At 43.5% G+C, this 20,689-nt stretch overlaps 2 protein-coding genes across 2 annotated transcripts in view; both read right to left on the reverse strand.

Annotated features, from left to right (window-relative positions):
- The window catches only part of tmem39a (transmembrane protein 39A), a 34,807-nt gene extending 20,868 nt beyond the window's left edge, over positions 1 to 13,939 (reverse strand). Inside the window, exons 1-2 of the mRNA XM_083652632.1 lie at positions 13,734 to 13,939; positions 1,169 to 1,383 (exon numbers count right to left, since the gene is read on the reverse strand). Coding sequence (XP_083508758.1) covers positions 1,169 to 1,281 — 113 coding nt within the window. The 5' untranslated portion in view covers positions 1,282 to 1,383; positions 13,734 to 13,939. The remainder of the gene's footprint in view (positions 1 to 1,168; positions 1,384 to 13,733) is intronic.
- Positions 13,940 to 15,454: 1,515 nt separating this feature from the next.
- Positions 15,455 to 20,689, reverse strand: part of ildr1a (immunoglobulin-like domain containing receptor 1a) — a 9,420-nt gene continuing 4,185 nt past the window's right edge. Inside the window, exons 7-9 of the mRNA XM_083652978.1 lie at positions 20,171 to 20,355; positions 17,178 to 17,780; positions 15,455 to 16,469 (exon numbers count right to left, since the gene is read on the reverse strand). Coding sequence (XP_083509104.1) covers positions 16,431 to 16,469; positions 17,178 to 17,780; positions 20,171 to 20,355 — 827 coding nt within the window. The 3' untranslated portion in view covers positions 15,455 to 16,430. The remainder of the gene's footprint in view (positions 16,470 to 17,177; positions 17,781 to 20,170; positions 20,356 to 20,689) is intronic.

Consider the following 20,689-nt stretch of genomic DNA (forward strand, 5'->3'; position numbering starts at 1 on the left):
CAGGACTACCAACAGGTATGACTGAGTCATGAGGAGGTTTCAGGACTACCAACAGGTATGACTGCATCATGAGGAGGTTTCAGGACTACCAACAGGTATGACTGAGTCATGAGGAGGTTTCAGGACTACCAACAGGTATGACTGCATCATGAGGAGGTTTCAGGACTACCAACAGGTATGACTGAGTCATGAGGAGGTTTCAGGACTACCAACAGGTATGACTGAGTCATGAGGAGGTTTCAGGACTACCAACAGGTATGACTGCATCATGAGGAGGTTTCAGGACTACCAACAGGTATGACTGAGTCATGAGGAGGTTTCAGGACTACCAACAGGTATGACTGCGTCATGAGGAGGTTTCAGGACTACCAACAGGTATGACTGCGTCATGAGGAGGTTTCAGGACTACCAACAGGTATGACTGAGTCATGAGGAGGTTTCAGGACTACCAACAGGTATGACTGCGTCATGAGGAGGTTTCAGGACTACCAACAGGTATGACTGCATCATGGTCAACTTCCACACATGACAAAGCTGACATGATCTCAGTAGTATTTGGGGCATGGCTGAATTGGGTTTCTGCAACACGTTCCATCCAAGCAGTCGTCAACAAAGTGCCAGTATTATTGTGACAATGATAGAGAAATGCAAATTGAGTTTGACGAGCAGTTTGGAGGAATTGGGAGTTACTAGTATGTGAGACCATCTTTTCAGTTGAGTTTTTCAGCCAAGGCAACAGATCACACTGATGATGTTGCAGTAAAGATGGGAAGTTATTTAACCACCGACAGTCTTGACTACTTCAAGTACAGAATATCCATGTTTTGCCCAACCACATGTTGCAGAGGCTGTGTGTGTGTGTGTGTGTGTGTGTGTGTGTGTGTGTGTGTGTGTGTGTGTGTAGGAGTGTAAGAAAACCTTTATAACTAGAATTGATCATTTTTATTGGGTGAAAAAAGTATTAAGCGACTAGTCGACTACATATTGGGAGTAGTGGGTGAATACTAAAATCCAGTAGTCGTGAATGCCCCAATCATGACGACACATTGTATCACCAGATTCTTGCCAATACACAGCCCTGTGTGTGTGTGTGTGTGTGTGTGTGTGCGTGTGTGTGTGTGTGTGTGTGTGTGTGTGTGCATGTGCGTGCGCGTGTGTGTGTGTGTACCTGTTCCTGAGGCCTGTACCATTGCTGAGGTTGCCTCCAACCAGAGTCTGCAGGGACGGCAGAGCAGAGCGACTTAGCTGCTGTCTGCTGGGACCCCTGCGACCCCCTGGCATGGTCGCCAGTTACCGTGGCAACCACGGACTCTGCCCACCAACCAACAGCCACTGGGACTCCTCCCCCTTCTCCTCAATGAGCCACCGAACACACCCAGACCACTGCAGGAGATGCAAACAGAGAGCACCTGGTTAGTACATGAAAACTCATACACATTATACAGATACACACACACACACACACACACACACACACACACACACACACACAGGTGAACAAATGTCTGGGTAAAACAAACCTAGTATAAACCTGGCCCGCAGCTGCCAACTCTTTTCCAAGGAAAGTAGCTATTAGCTGCTCAGAAAGACGCTATAAGTCACATGATGACGTCACATGATAATGTACATATCTACATACATACGTTTTTATATTAAATGCTGACTCCGCCCCAACAATTACTAGTAGAGCCTATCCTACAGTCCCTGCTCTCAGTGGAGGGAGGGGGGCTGCGTTAGGTTTTGGGGGGGGGGGGGGGGGTCAGGCGGAGTACATAGATCTAACCTAATACAGCAATTTTTTTTTACTGCTGATTAAGAGGTTTTTTATAGTTTTAAATGTTGATTGATTGCTTGAATGCCACCATGAGGACTATTGGCTTCAGTAGTGGTCCGTGTTGTCTGTGTTGTGCATGGGAATGGACTGGTGGTCCACCCCTAACTATCGCTCGACAGTTTAGTCAAGCGGCAGTTTGGGAGCTAAGGAACTCAACTCTGAGGGGAATACACACACAGACTTTGATAGTGTTGAACTGATGATAATGAAGGCAATTCCTATTACTACCATTGGTTAAATGTTACTCCTTCATTGTGCCAACAAATAATAATAGTTAATAAATGTAGACTTTAAGAAAAAAGGTGAACTACTTCTTTTCTGTTCTCAAACATTCTCCAGGGACTCCTAACCTGCCATTATCTACGAGATAGAGACAGCTGCACATCTGAACTCCCCCAGCCAAGTAAGTACTAACCCTTCAGCCTGAGGAAAGAAATAACTGCAACTCCTCTGCTCGTAAATATATCAACTATACCAAAAGGCATGTTGAGTTTCACACTCTTTTTAAAGGTACAGCACGTATAATATACCTATAATCTGGTGGCTACCTGCTGTCTGGCGGCTACCTGCTGTCTGACAGTTGCCTGCTGCTGTAATTCATGAGTCCCGACACTTATCCAAAATGTTAGCAACTAGCTTAGCTAAATAAATAGCCAGTTAACTGTAGCTCAAATGTCTGCAAAATCAAACCATTATGTATGAAGTGATATGAGGCATGTAATTTTTAACCATACACTTTCACTAAAATGCAAGGTTTTGTGCCTACAATTATGTTACAAACCTTTGGAATTTGCACGTTTGGATTTTTTTAAATATATCACAAGCAATATGTGTAGTCGGTGGCAGGACTCATGTGGAGCAGAGTGTTCATGCTCATCATCATCATCATCATCATCATCATCATCATCATCAGGCTCTCTGCAGAAAGAGGCGTGCTGCTGAAGGTAAGAGGCTGCTGACTGACAACAACTGGTACAACTGGCCCGCGCAGTGCTGCTCAGAGTACTCAATTATGTTACATCTGCCACTAACGTCTATTTACTTCATAGCTAAGATGACAACTGCAGCGTTAGCACCTGCATTAGCACCTTTAGCACCTGCGTTAGCACCTGACAGTGTGAAATGTGTTAGCACCTGACAGTGTGAAAGCTATGCTGCTAAATACATCATTCGAGAAGCTAAGCCAACAAGAAAAGCACCACATCAAGCGACTTGGCCCGTATATAAACATATATATAGATATACAGTATATGTCTATATAGATATAAACATCCAGCAACAATGCAAAGACTAATGGAGAGCGTTCCCAATGAGCTGGATGAGGAGAAGTTGTGTCTAAATGTCTGACTCCCATCCCAGCCTTCTGTTCCCTAACCTTCCTGTTCCATCCCATCAGTTCTTCTGGGAAGGGAGGTTGTGGATTAAAAGCGGGGCAATGAACGGGGGTACGGTGGTGCAGTGGTAAGCGCTGTCGCCTCACAGCTTGAAGGTCCTGGGTTCCCCGTCCACATGTCCTCGAGTGCCCACCGCCCGGGTGGGGTCGTCAAAAGGGCCTTTCTGTGTGGAGTTTGCATGTTCTCCCCGTGCCTCCCGGGTGGTTTCCTTCATATAGGAACCCCCTTCACCAAAACATGCAATATCCTGGTTGCTAATGTGGTTCCTCCTCTGGTCATTAAAGGCGCCTGTTCAGAGGGAGGGGAACTGGTTGGAATAGCGTGAACCTCCCACGTGCTATGTCCTACTGGTGAAGCTTCCTCTGTCAGGTGAAAAGAAGCGGCTGGCTAACTGCCCATGTCTCGGAGGAAGCATGGAGTCAGTTTCGGCTCTCCCCAGATCGGCAGAGGGTGGAGCAGCAACCAGGATAAATACATTAAATTAGCACTAATGGGGGATAAAAATGGGATAAAAAAAGAAAAAAGAAAAAAAAGCGGGGCAATGAAGCAGAGGAAAAGATTTGCTTTGGATGCTATCGGTTTAGTGAAACACACATGGAGTCATCATCAAAATTCACATTAGGTAGAGCTATTACAGCTAACACAGTAACACTGCCACCCAGCTAGATGACGCCGATCGTATTAACGTCAAGAAGCAGAACAGGGAGGTTGACACCAATCAACGTTGGTAGTTTAATGACGGTGACTTTCCCTGACAGGTGCTGTGGTGCCTTTGAGGAGCATGACGACACAGACTATACAGAAGTCCCAGGACTTTCAGAGGCCGGGGGATTTACAAAGGACAAGGAAGTGTTCCTCTTCCTCAACCTGTGCCACCATATCCTGTTGTGTGTGGATATTCTGTTTGCACACCTGCAGGCAAAAACACTGACACTGTCAAAGCACTAAAGTCCATCATCACATTCACTTAAAGCGGGACTTACGCCCCCCAGATTTCTTGCAAAACGGTATTCTACTTAATTTGAAAACTCTGCAGGCAAGATGGCTGCCTATACTCCCTTCTTTAGCTGGCAGAATTCCTCCCCCATAAAGTAACATATCTTGGCCAAAATATACAAAATAAAACAACCCGTAATATCTTCATTTTATGTAGAATGCAGAGGACATGTAACTGTTTAGTTAACTTGCATTCCAGGAATATTGTGCTCTAAAGATAACGTTAGTGGCTCGAGACTGTTTCGTCCTGAAACCCACACGCTTTGCGCCAGCGTAACCTATGTGGGATTCGAAATAACGCATCCGAGATATAAAACGTTATCAATATAGCCACGTTATAAACAACAAACTAACGCTGGTGATCCGTATGGAAACAGTGTTACTCGAAATGGTTAAAAGTTATATCAATTTAGTCATTCAGTGGCATTTTACTGCCATATAACATAACTAACTAACTAGCGGCTAATATTATCCACAGTAGGCATTAGGGATGGGCATTTCTAGCAAAAACACTATTCGAAATTCGCTGGCCAAATTCGAATTTAATTCGAAATTCGAAAATAAAAATAAAAATGTAAAAAAAATTATTTATTTATTTATTTATTTATTTATTTTTGTGAGTGAAATGTTGCATTGTCTCCCCTGATTCTAAGTCTACGGCTTTATTAATTAATATAAAAAGCTTCTGCTGTGGATTTTTAGCTCAAACAAACATTGCACCACTGAAGTAAAGAACATGTTACATGACATTGACATTTTCGAAAATAAAAAACAGTTTTGACAATCATGAGTGGTTCATTAAATATTTAGTAGGCTCAGGTCTGAGTGCCAAAGGGGTGCCAAAGTCACCCCCTCTCCCTCTTCATGGGATTTCATCCGCCATTCATTTTTCCATAAACCTTGCTTAAAATGCTTATAAAAATTGTTTTACTTGCTCAAACCAAGCGATTTGACTATACTTAGAATCAGGGGAGACAATGCAACATTTCACTAATTTTTTTTTTTTTTTTTCGAATTTCAATAATAAAAGTCGACCTTGATAATAACAACGATTATTCGAAAATTCGAAATTCGATGCCCATCCCTAGTAGGCATTACCCAGGGATGCATTGGTCTTAAAGGGCTTGCCCCGCGTGAACTACAGTAATAATCAATGGTGAACAAAAAATGTTTTCACATGAGTGGGGCGCGTGCTAACCCCACCGTGACGTCACGATGTACCAAATATCCCATTCATTTGAGGGCAAAAAAAAAAGCAGTGTTCAACCCATAGAGGGAACTTATGCTGCTGAAATGATACAAATGGTACTAGGGATGGGCGCGAGTACTCGGGTACTCGAGTGCTCGTTCATAACGTCAGTACTCGAGTAACGTTTGCGCTGTCCGGGTACTCGCCCCACTCCCCACCCCTTTAAAAATGGTCTAAATCTACGCATGCATCGTTATGTGGATCTGCCAGCATGAACTGCACGGGCGTCAAGTCAGCCACAATGTACAAGTACATCATCCGCTTTGTTGATTTCAAAATAAAAGGCTTATTGTAACGCAAGTTGTAACCTTATCTACTTTGAGTAATGCGTTACAGCCATAGTTTCACGCCATATAACATCACGAGTATTTTGATACAAGGTTTGCTGCTTCGTTCGTTGAAATACCCTTTTCTCCTCCAACGTGCATAAATAAGCTATTTACTTTTGTTTAAGTAACATTATTTTGAAAGTTTTAACCGGAAGTTTTCCAGCTTATCCCGAAAATGGTGGCTGAAGATATGCTCCCGAAGGAGACAGATGCACGCTTCTTCATAGCGCACGCCCGATAAAACTCATTCAAAACTTTGCAGTAGTTTACGGACTACACTGTCGTTTCCCATAACGTTAGTCACAAGAAATGTGGAGAAAGAATCGCTTTTTGGGAGACAATCGTTTCATGGTGATAACTATTTAGCTGCAGCTGTAACGTTAATCACACTGGTCAGTGGTCAGTTTTCACTTTTTGGCAGAACACCGGACCTTGTAATCCGTGGATTTACGTTAGTGTAAGTAAAATTGATGATACTGGACAATGGACATGTATTGGAATTGAGCCTTCGCTTGTTTCACAACAATATTGTCCGCTCCGAAGCGCTAATGCCATCCATCCAACCATCGGAGATGCTGTCTGAGGTAGGCTTTAGACGTTAGCTGAGCGTCACCTCACCTAATATCACAGTCAGTCAGTCCCTCTCCTCACATGCTCCAGGTAGCGCTTTCTCCATGCAAAAATGCAAACGTTATGTGTGAACAGCCCCACACACAGCAGATTACCCCTGCTCCGTCATTACCATAGTAATCACACAGACCCCCCGCCCCCCCCCTCCACGCAAGTACTCGAGTACTCGTTCATAATAGAAGGAGAGTACTCGAGTATTTAAATTGCTTAAAATGCCCATCCCTAAATGGTACAATGGTAACAGTTTGGTCTCATATGTGGAAATTTTGACCTGAATTCTTCACACACCACCCACAAAGTCATATATATTGGTTAAAAGCTGAAAAAAAGTGTTTTGGGGGTAAGTTACACTTGAAGTGTTTGAAGTTGAAGGTGTTGGAGTAGCACTCTGCCACAGATGGCAGAAGAGATATACAATGAAGAAGAATGCCAGAAGGTAATGAAGTATCATTTGGCTTACTAGGCCATGATCTGTTGCATGATGAAACAAAGAAAAGCACTGATAACATGATACCCTATTTATTCATCATTATAGTCAAAGTGGCAGATCAACTGATTCAAGAGCATTAGACCAACAGAGGTGTGTCTATCTCTATAAACGTGGCCTACACATCCCAGAATGCAATGCGGCCTGAAGAAGGCCGAGCTGCCGTCAGGATCACAGGAGAATAGAGGAAACTCTTCAAACATATTTGTATTTCCAGTGTTTCTCAACCACTGGGTCGTGGGGAGCGCCCTCTAATGGGCCGCAAAATATTTTCAAGTGTTGAAGCTCAGAAAATGAGTGGGCCGCTAGTCCGTGTTTGATGAACTCTCTCTGGCGCACACATTTCTGAGGCTACAGCAAAGATTCTGGTTTTGAAACTAGAAATCCAGATGAATAAGATCAGATGAATAAGTCGATATCAGCCATGAAACAGGGGTCAAATGGCTCTAAAGTTGGCAACGTTTTTGACAAAGATGAATGGGCATGACTATTTTCAAATGGGTCCCATGACACACAAAAAAGTGGGAAAACATTCAAATTTCCATCGTTTTTTATTTTTATTTTTTCTCCAACTGAAATGATTTATGGTCACTCAGGATTCAGTAGGTCACTGGTTGGCTTAGTTCCAGCCTTAAAACTCGTTACATAAGGTTTTTTCTATGGAGAAAATGAATGGTTATTTTGATTAGGTAGAGTGGACTGGATGAAGAGTTTTATGTTTACACAAAAATCAAAGTATTTGAATCTCACATTCTAGGTCACTCTGCCAGCAAAGCGCATTTTGCATACTTCCCTTTGGTTTGACAGCCTATAAAGCCAAACTTATTTTGTGAAAGGACTTCACTCTGAATTGAAATCGAGTCAAAATGTTGTCTTTAGTCTTTTTCTGTTGATATGAGATCCATTTCATGAAGGTTTGAGATTGATATGAAAGAGGTTTTTTGCACATTGATGTTGTACAATATAGAAAACTGAAGGGCATCTTGGCTGAGTCTGTGCTGACATTTTCTGCTGTTGCATCACAAGCCAAATCCTGCTGTTTGCTGCTGCTACATATTGGAAAATACAGTATTGACAAATGACCCATTATTGACATCTACTAGGTCAGTTCTTTTGTTTCTTGAACAGTGGTTCAGCAGGGTGGCTGGTCTTTGTGTTTGCAGACCAGGCAGATTTATGGAAACCAATCAAAGCAGATAAGAACAGGCTTAATTAACACCTGTAGCTGTACTTAATTTTTAATCATCTATATCAGACCAGTGATACTCAACTTGCGGCCCGCGGTCCACATGCGGCCCGCGGGCGCCTGTGTGGCCCGCGATGGAATTGCAACAAAAATAATAATAAATAAAAATTAAAATTACAGTGCACCTGAATGCAACATGCAAGATACCCGCTGAATAAGTGTCCAAATGTTCATGTCATTCTGGCCAATACTCCACTTCTGTTATAGCATTTCAGTCTGGAATATGGAATATCTTTCAATAATCTATGATTTAGCTGCTAAATTGTCAAATACCGCCGTCTGCTCGCTACCCAGGCACTTATGTATGTACTTAACCTAACTAACTATCCGGTGTGCACAACATTGTCAGACTAAACTCCGGCTGACACCCCAAAAACCTACAATCCGCTACAGAAAAATGTATTTTGATTGTTTATTAACTGGCCCCGGGCAAAGCAAGTTGAGTATCCCTGATCTATCTGATCAAATGACTTGGTTACACTCTCTCACGCTGAAAACGACACGAGGCAGCTGGTGTGTTATGGAGTTACAGGTTTATGACACTATAGCCTTATGTGTGTTATGGAGTTACAGGTTTATGACACTATAGCCTTATGTTTGCCAAGAGACTCATTGGCATGGTGGTATATCATTGTTATAATTGGGCCTCTATGTGAATCGATTAGGGATGTCACGGTACTAGAATTTCTACTTTGATATGATACCCAGGAAAATATCGATACTCGATAAGAGTCGATACCATTTTCAATGCCACGGGAAGCGGGGGATGACGACACTTCAAGAAGCATACAAATAAAGTTAGACAGATGGACACTTCTCCATAATCTAGGCCTGACAAAACTTTGAACTGAGACAGCAGATTAGCCCTGATCTAGCCATCAGCCTATCAGAACACATTTAGCTTGTTGAAACAACAGATACCCACCAATGATAGGGAGGTAAGAATAGGGGTGCTCCAAAAAATCGATTCTGAAAGGATCGCGATTCTTAATGCCACGATTCCTGGATCGATTCCAAACTCCCAAGAATCGATTCTTAAAATTGTTAAAAAAAAAAAAAAAAAAAAAAAAATTACAGTGCACCTGAACGCAACATGCAAGATACCGGCTGAATAAGTGTCCAAATGTTCATGTCATTTGTGTACTGTACTGCCACGCAGAGTCCTGCACCGGGTCGGGGTTCCGCGGGGCCCCGCCGGGTACCCGCAAAAAAACGCGGGGGGCGGGTAAAAAATACACTTCTGTAAATTGGTGGGTCGGGCGGCGGGTAAAAATTAATAAATGCGGACGGGCGGCGGGTGGAACAACGACAACGTATGAGCCTTGTATGTTTTTCTGTTGCACTCAGATGGAGGCAGGGGGTGTGTCTGGCAGGGGGAAGGTGTGTCTGGCAGGGGGGGTGTCTGGCAGCTGGTCTGACTCGAACAGGAGAAAAGTTTCTGACGCACGTTTTTGCTAATTTGTTTACATAACCGGCATCGTTTCAAGTATGCGCATACTGTGCAATGTGTGACGCTATATGGACTGCACAAAACATTCAAAACTCAGCTGCGGTCAAGGTGATTGATTGGAGACAATACGAGTCGGACAGATAATATAGTAGGCTAACGTTAGCTTCCAGTCAAACATACACACTGGCTGTTTTCATAGCAACAGGCAAGAACATGTCATGGATGGATAGCGTGAAAGTGGAGAGGTCTCATCCCAATGTGGATTTACGTTCCTCCAACAGCAATCATAAAGGCAGTATGGATTATACCGGACATATTGGAAATAGCTGGTAAGTCACTTTGCTTGCTGTAACTGTCTGTGTGTCTGATAGCAGAGCTATCCAGCTGGTTAGTGAGCTAGCAGCTGCTAAAAGCTAATTAACGTACATCAGCTGACGAGTCTCGGCCAGAAAGACTGCTGTTCGCCTCTCGTGTGAAATGGTGGCAGTTTCGTTTGGTTCACTACAAAATGTTTGCACTGCAGATTAACGGTTATTATATATATGCGGTTCCGGGTCGGGGGGCGGGTCTCATGTCTGCGGGGCGGGGTGGGTTGCGGTACTGATTGATCATATGTGCGGGTTCGCGGAGCGGGGTCGGTACTGCACGTCGCGGGGCCGGGCGGAACCGGGTCTTGAAAATCAGACCCGCGCAGGACTCTGCTGCCACGGTGCCACCACCTCTTGCACTTAAGAACTCTGGTTAATGTATTCCCCCCAAAAGTCTACAGATCCCCCCCAGCCTATAAATCCATCTTATCTGAAGAACATAAGGGGGGAATTCCCCCCTAGTTTGCAAAATGAATTTAGGCCCAGACTGTAATACAGAAGTTGCATTTGAAGTTCAGCATTAATACATTAGTCATTTTTTGTCTTATATTTACCTTTGTGTGTTATTGCAATATAAAACTACATAATTGAGAATCGATTCTCGATTCTGGAATCGAGAATCGTTGGAATCGAGAATCGATTCTGGAATCGGATCGTGACCCCAGGAATCGGAATCGGATCGGATCGTGGCTTAGCCGGATCGGAGCACCCCTAGGTAAGAATCTGTCATTTTTCATTAAAAGAAAGCACTGATGGTATCAAAACTGTTGTAAATGAGTATTGTATCCATTTCAAATGTGTAGTATTGATACTTATTGATACCTGTTGCAAATTAGTATTGTATCTGATTCAAATTTTCACTATTGATACTTTTCGATACTATCGATACATTTGACAACCCTAGAATGGATTCTGGCACAGGGGAAAGTAACATCATATCCTGTGTTTTGTACTGAATCTGATAAATGCTTTTTACAACAGCGATTGCAGCCTCCGTGATGATAAGCACAAAACACACATCCTCGCTGCAGATGGCAGCATCTCCCAATGCTACATGTATTGTTGATAGCTCTCCACACTTTAAAAACCCCTCATCCTAACAACTGGGCTTCCCACAGACTCCACAGGTAGACTTTTTCTCATCTCTCACAAGTGCTTTTTTCCTTTCATTTCAATGTATGACCTCAATACCAATCAATGTATTTGGGTCCTGGGGGACCCTAGTCAAAAGCAAGGAGACAGACACAGATGCAAACATTGTTTTTCTCATGTGCTCTATCGACGATGTGCTCTAACTAAGGTAAGTTGACATTCAAAGTCAGAGAAATGCAAAATACATAATTTCAGAACAATGATAACAAAATGAGGAATAATACAGTGAGGAGAACTCCACCTGCTGCTGTGGACGTCCAACGCTCGGCTGGAAAAAAAGGTGTTGCCTTTTGCTCCCAAAACACACACAGGAAGGTAGCAAATGTTTGCTCCTGCTGTCACATGCCATGCCCTGAGCATAGCATGAGCTAAATAGTGTGTGTGTGTGTGTGTGTGTGTGTGTGTGTGTGTGTGTGTGTGTGTGTGTGTGTGTTTGTGTGTGTGTGTGGTGTTCATAGTTCTATGTAAACACCATTCATTTTACATCGGTGGGCCGATTAATGTTATTTTGAGATCATCGGCCGATGTCGTGTTCTCTCTCAGAAACAAGGAGATGTTGCCATCTGCTGATAAAAGCTGTTTGTTTTTTTAGATTATTTTTGGGGCTTTGGCCTGAATTAGACAGGAGAGGAGGCAGACAGGAAAGGTGTGGAGAGAGAGAGAGAGAGAGAGAGAGAGAGAGAGAGAGAGAGAGAAAGAGAGAGAGAGAGAGAGAGGGGATGATGACATGATGTGGCAAAGGACCTCGGGTCGGATTTGAACCCGCGACGGCTGCGCGAAGGCCCGAGTCTCTGTGGTACGTGTGCTACCAGGTGAGTCTCTGTGGTACGTGTGCTACCAGGTGAGTCTCTGTGGTACGTGTGCTACCAGGTGAGTCTCTGTGGTACGTGTGCTACCAGGTGAGTCTCTGTGGTACGTGTGCTACCAGGTGAGTCTCTGTGGTACGTGTGCTACCAGGTGAGTCTCTGTGGTACGTGTGCTACCAGGTGAGTTTCCGTGGTACGTGTGCTACCAGGTGCTACCTTTCTTGTCTATCTACTGGCCTATCCAATAAAGGCAAAAATGCAAAACAAAACACACTAAAACTTTATCTTTCATTCATCCGTTTTTTTTTAGTCCGACCACTGTCTCTCCTGGTCAGTCTTCAGGGTCTAAGTTGTGTAGAATGTGGTCATGGGAAGGAGCTTGGTCCTCATTGAATGGGGATCCCCGATGTTTGATTGACATGTGTTAAGCGGAGATGATTGAGACGTGCGGTTAAAAGGTGTTAAAGGCACTTTCTGCTCTGCCTCTGACGAGCATTTGGTTAAGGACACCTGCTAGATCTAAGGTGTCCTCCGTCTCACCTCGGGAGGACGTGACAGGCGCGGTTGTCTAACATCTTTGAGTCTTCTCTCTAATTGTGAACGAATAGATTTTCCATCACATTTCGTTTTTTGATTACCTGTGTATTTTTTTTTATTTTTTATTATTTAATACATTATGTAGGCCTACAAATGGAAAAATCTCAACTTTAATTCTTAGTATTATAGAGAATATACCATCAGTATTCAAAATACTGATGGTTCTGTCATTCTGTGGTGTATAGCCTACATTTCAGATCGGATGCTTGCAGTGCGCTATAGGGACAGAAAATGACTGTAGGCTTTACAGTACTTTATTCTTGGGGTCCACAGTCAGTGGTCCTTTATGTTGGTAGGCTGAGGGTTACTTATGGATAGAAAGAAAAAGTATGGAATTCCCCCCGAAGCAATTACTTCATGGACTATTCCAAATCAAATCAACGGATTTAACAATGGAGTACTGTAATAGTGTGGCCTTTACAATGTATCCAATCATTCTTCCTTATAATGGGCATAAGAAATGGCTTTTGCAGTCCCGCCCACTTCACTGACAGAATAAGATCCACGTTTTCGGTATGAGACGTTACGTATTTCCTTGTGCTGATGGAAAGTGATGGTGATGATGAATTCAGTTTGGTAGTTGAACTTATCAAGGCCACATCTTTTCCACCGGAAGCAGCAGTTATCACACACAACACGGCACCAGGTTCCCACTAAAGTTTAAAGTCAAAGGCGAAAACAGGAACTAAAAGCAAATAAACTACAATGGAGGGATGACAGGGCGGCATGGCATCTTGTGGAAGGAAAGCCTGCGACGTCTCTTGTCTAGTCTTTGTTCAAAATAACTTTTCCAGTCGTCAGTGACGAAAACGACTTTTATGTATTTTGTAAAAGCGAGCAACAAAGTGGCAAAGGGTCGCGCGCTGTTCTCGTAAATCAAGCTATCGCGAACACATTTGTTGACTTGAACTTTTTTTGTTGAAAGTGTTGCGTGGCTCTCTGGTCTGTCTGGGAGACACTTGAGCTATGTGCTGTTGTGCAGAAGCTTGCTAAGGCATGCAGCACTTTAAAGCTGAGTTACAACAGAGCCGTCTGGATCATGACATCATGCAGCACCGCTGTCTGTCATTTTCCACAGCAGGAAAACTTGAGCAAAGAGATAAGCAACAGAACCACACACAGCACGCGCACACACTTGCATGAAGCTAACGCTAGTACTCACACACCGCATGAAGCTAACGCTAGTAGTACTCACACAGCATCGATCACATATGGAGGGTGAACTAAACGAGGATGCATCAGTCAGTCAGTAGTGTGGTGGCTTCCAGGCTGGCGGTGAGGTGAGTCCCCCGGGCAGCAGCGAGCATTTCTCCGCCTTCCAGACGCGGTATCCTTGCCTGCACGCGCTGCAGGGCCGCCGACGGTGTCGCGGTGCTGCTTTCACTCCGGGAATTGCAAACATAAACAGGTTTAAAAGTTGGCCCCCCTGGCTGCTGTGCTGGGCTCAGGCTGGAGGAGCAACAGTGTACACGCACTGTGCACAGAGACCGACGTGGCAAACCTGCACCTCCTCTCCTGCCGCGTCATCAGCGTGCGACTTGCACATCCACGCACAGGCGCAGTTGGGCAAAGCCCAAAGCAGACACAGCTGGCCTGGAGTCAGCTCTGCTTTTCAAATAATACACTGGTGGTGTGCAGTCCAGAAACTTTTACAACTGACGTTATTGATAGTGTATTGTACGTTTAAACTGTGAAGACAGTTTATTGTTTATTCTCTCGAATTAACAGTCAAACTAGATATCTTGGGTACATGTAGGGAGTATTTTCTATATGACAGACCAAAAAAAGGCTTGATATTATATAATATCAAGCCTCCTTTTATTAGAGTATTATAGAAACTATTCCAAGCCATGTCTCAGTATTCTCTCTCTCTCTCTCACACACACACACACACACACACACACACAAATTATTATTATATATATAATATATAATATTTTTTTGTTTATTTATAATGCCGGTGATTAATTCAGCATGCTATCACCATCTTGTATTTAAAGTGTTAATTGAAGTCACATCTTTTCCACAGGAAACAGCACTACACACTACACACTACACAAGGCACCAGGTCAAAACTAATGCTGAAAGTGAAATGTGAAAACATTAAATGAAAACATTAGAAGAAATAAAGTACAATGGAGGGATGATCAGGACAGTATAAGACCTCTTTTGCTTAAGTGTAAAACCTTTGCAACGGTCACATCCAAAACGTGTCAGTATAGCATTTTAGTAGCCTACCACATCACAGACAACAGTACAATCATTTGAGTTCTGTTACTATAAATTACCACAACACAGAAAAGGAAAATAAATGGCAACCCAGAGCACTAACACATGTTGAGCTTGTGGCAGTACCTTCTTAGCCTGGGTAAACCCATCCCCCACGTGACCTGCTCTCAGACCTGTTCTCAGTCACTATGTGACTGGGAACTGAGAGAGCAGGTCACGTGGGGGCTGGGTTTACCTAGGCTAGTACCTTCTGCCTACATTGACAGACTTATCCACCCCTATAGGACCAGCCGGGCCCTGAGGTCCTCCAACCAGGGCCTCCTGGTGGTGCCCCGCACCAGGCTGAAGGGGGGACTGAGTTTGTGAGGCGGTGGCTCCAAAGCTCTGGAATGAGCTCCCCCAGGACTTAAAAGCCTCTGCTTCTGTGGAGATCTTCAAGGGACAGCTGAAGACCCACCTTTTCAGACAGGCGTTTGGACTTTCATAGATTGAATTGTTGATTTTTGAACTCCTAACTTTTTATTCTGCTTGTTGTGTATTATCATTGTCCTTTTTCTGTATTTTATATTTTGCATTTAAGCCACTGTGAAGCACTCTCCGTGCTGAGAAGGGTGCTATACAAATAAAGTTTTACTTACTTCTGGAAGAAGAGAAAAGAAAAAAAACACCCCAAAACAGTTGTAGGTCTACCTGTCAATTTATTGGATTACTTAATTTCCTACAGGACATTTTACAAACACCATGTTATAACTGTATGCATCATGTCTAAATATAATTAATTTAGCCCATATACATGATAGTTCCCATAATAGCATATCTTCATCATTGTCTCAATATGGCTACACATTATAATGGCACACACATTTTCCTTCAATAGATCAATAAAAAAATAGCCTACATGTGTCACTTCAAAATGTCCAAATATTAAAAATAAGAAATTAAAAAAGAATGCAAAAAAACATAACGAGCATTCAGAATAGTCTATTTATGATATTGATGTAGCCTTAAATACTCGCTATAACATCAAATGTCATTTAAAGCTCATGGGTCTTACATTGGTTTTATGGCTTGCTTGGAAATATACTACAATAATGATATGTTACAAACAACAAAATATAGGTTAATGTAAAATGAAAACAACAGTAACAAATCTACACTAAAAACACGTGTATACAAGAATTTGTGCAAATACAAATCTGTAACAGCAGGCTTCTAGTCGAAACAACCCCCTTAACATTTACATTACACTGCTTGACCAGCAGAGGGGGTTGATGACAAAAAACACATTTCAGGAGGTAAAGCTTTCTTAAAACCAATATTTAAAAAAAGCAATTAATATCAAACTGATTTCCTTATTGACATCCAACATTTGTGTCACCAACTGTACATTTTGAGGCTGAAAATTACATCAAGTTTTCAATCTCACATTTCATGAATCCTTCTGTATTGGGCAAGCCAGCTGCCACCGGAGTAAAGCGAAGTCCACTGCCCAGCTTCTAACTTCACCAAGTTCACATCACTTCCTTTGGATTATTCTAGATACAAATGGTGGCATATTAAAAGCATGGGCCCCTGACTTCCAGTTCTAGTGAGGAGTGCATTTTCTCCTAAACAGAGGTCACACATAGGTCAGAGGTCACAGGGCGTTTCACAGCAGGGGGGCTCAGATGACGACACTGGTGCCACTGCGAGAACTCTTGTCCTGAGAGAGACACACTGGCTTTAGATTCACTATCAGCAACGACAAGAACTCAAACCTTTGTATTGGTGTATCTGTTTTGATGTAAGTGCATTTGTGTAGTAGCAATAGTCTGTGTGTGTGTGTGTATGTGTGTGTGTGTGTGTGTGTGTGTGTGTGTGTGTGTGTGTGTGTGTGTGCGTGTGCGTGTGTGTGCACGCGCCAATTGATACTGCTGGGTCGAAGTGCCACCATTGCTGTTGTGAGCAGTTATGGTCCGGCGATGCCGACTCTGCACATGGACCACCTGAATACTAGGTGCAGGTGTGCTTTGTTAGGATGGACTTGATAACAGAAGTCCTCGTGGTGGAGGTGTTGACGTTCTCTGAAACTCATGTTGTGGGATATTTCTCACCACACCTTCAGTGACATCTCTTCTAGTCTTTATAATTCAGAGATGACGTGCTCTGCAAATGAACCTATCTGCGAACTTCCTCATCGAGTCTCTCTTCGATCTCGTTCTTCACTATCGGCTATACGCAAGAGGAGATTTGAAGTGGTCCAATCACAGTTCTGGTGGTCTTGTGTTGCCGTGCAGATACATTTTTGGTGAGGTGGGTGTAAGTGATGGTGTCAGGTTTCAGCGCGCTACGTCAACACCGTCAACACCTACAGCAACAGCAGCACTTCAACACAGAAGCAGAATTGGTCTTAGAGCAGTGACTGTCTTACAGAGTAGCGCTCGTTCTTCCTGGCTCCTGGCTTCTGTCCAGGCTCGTACTCCGTGTAGCTGGGAGGTTTTTCACCCCATCCTCCGCCTCCTCTCCTTGCTCCTCCTCCTCCTCCTCCTCTGCGACTGCTGTCTTCATCATCTGAGCTCCAGGACCCTCCTCTCGAGTAGTTTCCTCGGGACCTTGTGTCAAACACGTCGTCCCGTGAGCGAGAGCGAGGGCGGTCCATCCCTCCTCTGGTCCGGCTGCGACCTCGTCCGTCCAGCGACTCCTCGCTGTAGCTCCGAGGAACACCTCTGGACCGGCTCGGCGACGGGTAACGCCTCGCCCCTCCTCCTCCTCCGCGGTCGTCACGGCGATGGGCGTAGCCGCTACGGCTGCTCTCACTGGAGCTCGGGGGGCGTGTCTTGGGTGCGGGGGGTGGGATTCTGCCCAACTGCTGCTCTCCGATTGGCGGAAGTGTGATGACGCGGCGCTCCGGACGGCCGTGGTCGTCGAGGGCAGAGAGCATGCTGGGAGGGCCGGCGGAGAAGGGGACATTTGTAGGCATGTGCTGGGGAGGAGGGGGCATCTGCTGGAGGTGGGGAGGGAGACCTGGCTGGGGCTGAGAGGCAGAAGAAGAAGAAGAAGTGGATAAGTAAATACACCAACTGTCTCTTTCAGTCAAACTGAAACATAGAGGTTTCTTTTAAGTGCCTACAAATAACTGTCTACTGTATCTGCCACAAAGACATTTAGTTTCAGTCCTTGCTCCGTCAGAAATGTTGAATTTATTCATATCATAATTTATCATATCATATTTATCATGTAGTCTCAACACCTGCAAATGCATCCAAAACACTCTCCACTGAGCTGTTTGATATTTTATTAATTTATTTTATTGAGATAACATAATACAGACATGCCTCAAAAACGCAGATATGAAGTCAGTCACAGGTGTGTGTGTACAGTATATGTCAGTCACATGTGTGCGTATATGTGGATATGTACATATGTATATGTGTATATGTATACGAACATGGACTTGTGTATGTACTTATATGTGTATGTGTGTATGTGTGTGTGGGTGTGTGCAGGGCTGTAGTGGTGGCTAAACGCACGTAAACGGCGTTTACGTACCTTTTTCAATGCTCTGCAGCGTTTAGGCACCTTTTAAGATCATTTACTCACATGTTTAAATCGTTTATGCACACTTATTATTGCACGAGTTTTAACACGTTCGCGTAAACTCCGTTGATGCGGAGACCACGCCAAGCACGTCACACACCAAAAGAAAAGAAAAAAGATTACACATGGGCATGGCACTGACCAGGATCTCCGCGAACCGTAGCCTATTTTTGTGGAGCGCTCCGCGGGAAAGGTACACGGCCCCGGTCACGTTGGTGCCTTTATCGAGCTGTGCTTGCCTGCCCAGACAGCGCTCCCTTCAAACAACTTGACGGTGCCATTGTGCCAGCGATGCGCAATGCGCATTTGGAGACCAGCTCATGGTGAGCTGAACATAGGTAAGGTTGGTTAAAAATGTGTGTCCGGAGTGGGGAAAATCATATAGGCTCACCGTTTTACAACTGAAGAGTGAATCACTGGTGTAAGAAACATGATTGATTTCCCTCTGATCAAGTAAAGTTTGTAACATTAGGTGCGTGCGAGTCGACTTGAATAGTCCAGGTGCTACTGTATAAAGCCAATATAATACGACCATGTTGAAAACTATCTAGAAACATACTGGTGTTTGTTGTGCCGAGATCTGTATAAATAAATATTGGCTGACTAAAATTTAGTGGCCAGAGTGGCAGAACCACTTTTATTTCCATGTACAGTATGTTGTCTACCTATCCTTGCCCAATGTGTTTGTCGACAGTTTGAATTATATATTGGTATTCAAGAATCACAGATTCAATCTGTCTACATACTTTTAGCTATAAAGCTGAAGCTGACAATCACAGGTACAGTGTGTGTGAGAGAGAGAACTATATTACTCTTCAAACTGTATATACTGGGTTCATACAAGGTCCTTTAAAGTAGGCTACCTACTGTATAATTTAACTTTTCATACCTGGAGAAATTCAACAAATGTTCAATAAATACATTTTATATTGATTGTTTAGGCCTAATTATTTGTAAAGTCACAACACATTAGAGATGTGTGTACGGTAGTTCATTTTGCTCTCAAATGCACCAGGTTGATGAATTTTACTTTAAAATTAAAAAAAAAAATCTTCCGGGGGAGAATCCCCCCGGACCCCCCTTGAGGGGCAAGGCCCATCCCATAGCCAGCTACTTTTTCTATCTGGCTGGCTACTCAGAAATGTGGGGGAACCCCCTGATATACCTTATAGGGCTATATGATTCAGATTAAGTTGTTCTATATACTCTCATATTTTGTCTTGTATATCGGTCACGGAAGCTTATTTATCCGCCGTTATAACACTGCCGGTGCCGCGTGAGAAAGCTGCCTCGAGTCAAAAGTATAGTTTACCCACCTTTTTTTTTACCACTACAGCACTGGGTGTGTGTGTATGTATGTAGGTACCATATGCATGCGTTTATATATATTTGCTTTATGACATATGAGAGGAAAGTAGTCAAATGTAAAATTGGTTACTTGTATAATTATTATCATTACTTTTTCTGTATTTGCTTTTAGTTTGTTTCTGTTTTGGGGGTATGTGTTGCTGTGTTTTTTTTATGTTGTTGTTGGGAGTGAAGGGTGAGGTGGGGGGGACATGCAGTATATATTATAATCATGTTTGTCACTATTTGAGAAGTAACTACTGTATCAATAAATAAAGAGTATGATATGTAATCCAGCTCCTTCCCACAAAAAGCACTTGGTCCGCAAAGTCAAAAATGAGCAGCTAATGTTTGCAATAGCTACTTGTAGCCTGCGCATACACACTGACAGACACATTCAAACACACTGAAGAAGAAAGGATCTTTGGAGTGGTGAGCAGCAAGGATTTGTCAAAAGAAAGAATATGGGCAGTTACATACCTGTAGCAGGACAGGACTGTTCATGTCCATCCCCCTCACCTGGCTCTCCAGGTAGTCCAGCATCTGGTCCGTGTTTGCAGGAGTGTGGTGCCCATGGACACTGGGAGGGGGCATGCTGTAGGCCGAAGACTGAGGAGGGGGCAGAGGCATCGGCTTCATGGGGATGCTCTTCCCTGAGGCAGATCCTGGAGAAACATCAACATTCACACAAACACAAGTTAGAAGCATTTGGAGACATTTGTGAACAAATAACTACCTTCCATCAAACCAGGTATTTGAGCTATATACATACATGTGTCAACAGATTATGCATTGTGCACTCATGTCCTATCAGATATATATCGGAAAACTGAATTTCCTACTTAGACATTTGACATGAACTTTCGTCAGTTGACTAAGAATGTTGGTACCCGACTTTCTGAGTGATGATGCAATGGTGACCTTTGACCTTGAACCTTCTCAACAATGTGAAAATTCCAGCTTTTTTCTACCTGGTTTTAACATAACATTTGTTTGAAT

Source organism: Poromitra crassiceps, assembly GCF_964638095.1.
Source record: "Poromitra crassiceps genome assembly, chromosome: 16".
NCBI classification, from domain to species: Eukaryota; Metazoa; Chordata; class Actinopteri; order Beryciformes; family Melamphaidae; genus Poromitra; species Poromitra crassiceps.